The following is a 1,330-nucleotide window of genomic DNA, read 5'->3' on the forward strand; positions in this document are numbered from 1 at the left end:
GTGTGGGACGGAACCATCCGAATGTCAGCCAGATATATCAAATTCCCACACTACAGTTGAATAGGGCGACATAGAAGTGCAATTTGTAGCGACGGCCGGTTTTCCTGCTGTAATCGGAGCTGTCGACTGCACACACATTGTTATAGAGGCACTATCACTAGATGCATGTGTTTATGTAAACAGGAGGCATTTTTTATTAAATCAGTGTACAGATCATCTGTGATGCGCAAATACAGTTAAGTAACGTTGTTGCAAGGTTTCAGTATGAAATCCACGCAAGTCTTTGTACATGAGGCCCCTGGTCTCTGGTTCTGATCCGTGCTGCCTTTATTCATTGATCCAGGAGGTTGGACTTCCCTCTCAGTCTTTCATGTTCCAGGCTAAGTTTAGATTTGGTTTACAGCATTTCCTACATGATGCGTTCAAGGACCGCTGGGAAGTTGAAAATCTTATCGTTCTTTGTTTTTACAGTTTCTGATTGATAAATGGAGTCACTCTGAGACTTAGTTTTTGCCTTAAATCTTCTGGTGTTTTGGTGTTCAGAGAACGAACCTGGCGAATGGACAACATGTTCTTCCATGATGGCTGATGGTTGTTGCTGTCTCATGTTTTTGTCCCCGTCTTGTTGCCGTAGCAGTGCAGCAGCCAGCAGGAGGAACCAGAGGCCTTGTTGGACCTGATTCTGGAGTCTCAGTGTCAGAGGCTGGAGGACCAGAGAGCCAGTCTCAGCCTGCTGCCCGACCCAGACCCAGCGGCGCTGTGTGGGGCCTGCAGCGCGGATCAACCCGACCTGGACTTTTACTACATGCTGATACAGTACCAGGTACCGACCCGCTGACTGAGCCCAGACCACCAGATGAACCATCTTAGTCAAGAACTGTAGTGTTTTGGACAAGTTCCTGTTCTTTCACACTGACTGAGAACAAACAGTGCTAACTAGTACTCAGTAACTATTACTACTAACTACTACCATGATTTGTCGGTTCCGTCATGATGGTTCCTCCTGAACAAGTGAGATGTTTTATGTTTCTGGACCAACAGCAGCTTTACACTCCATTCAAGGTATCTACAGAAACTGTCTCAACACCTTCCTGTTACATGGAGAAACAGCTTCGGCGTTCATCATGTCAGTGATAAACCCGTTTGAAATCTTTCAGATTCTGTTCCGGTTCTGTCACTTTGTTCTGTTTCATCCTCAGATTAGGGAGGCGTCATCTTGGTATCAGCACCATGCTGCACATTTATCAGGGTTTGAATTCATTCAGGAAATAAAATCTGAAGCTTTACTTAAACTTTAAAAACTGCTCAGACCAAGTACCATCAGAACTAG

The 1,330-nt window shown here is 45.2% G+C and overlaps 1 protein-coding gene across 1 annotated transcript in view; it reads right to left on the reverse strand.

Annotated features, from left to right (window-relative positions):
• LOC103370618 (adenylate kinase isoenzyme 5-like) overlaps positions 1-865 on the reverse strand; it is a 17,460-nt gene extending 16,595 nt beyond the window's left edge. The window contains exon 1 of the mRNA XM_008299737.1: positions 553-865. Within this exon, the coding sequence (XP_008297959.1) occupies positions 553-865 (313 nt within the window). The remainder of the gene's footprint in view (positions 1-552) is intronic.
• Between the last annotated feature and the right edge of the window lie 465 nt (positions 866-1,330).

This window comes from Stegastes partitus, unplaced genomic scaffold (assembly GCF_000690725.1).
Source record: "Stegastes partitus isolate 25-593 unplaced genomic scaffold, Stegastes_partitus-1.0.2 Scaffold1452, whole genome shotgun sequence".
Classification (NCBI taxonomy): domain Eukaryota; kingdom Metazoa; phylum Chordata; class Actinopteri; family Pomacentridae; genus Stegastes; species Stegastes partitus.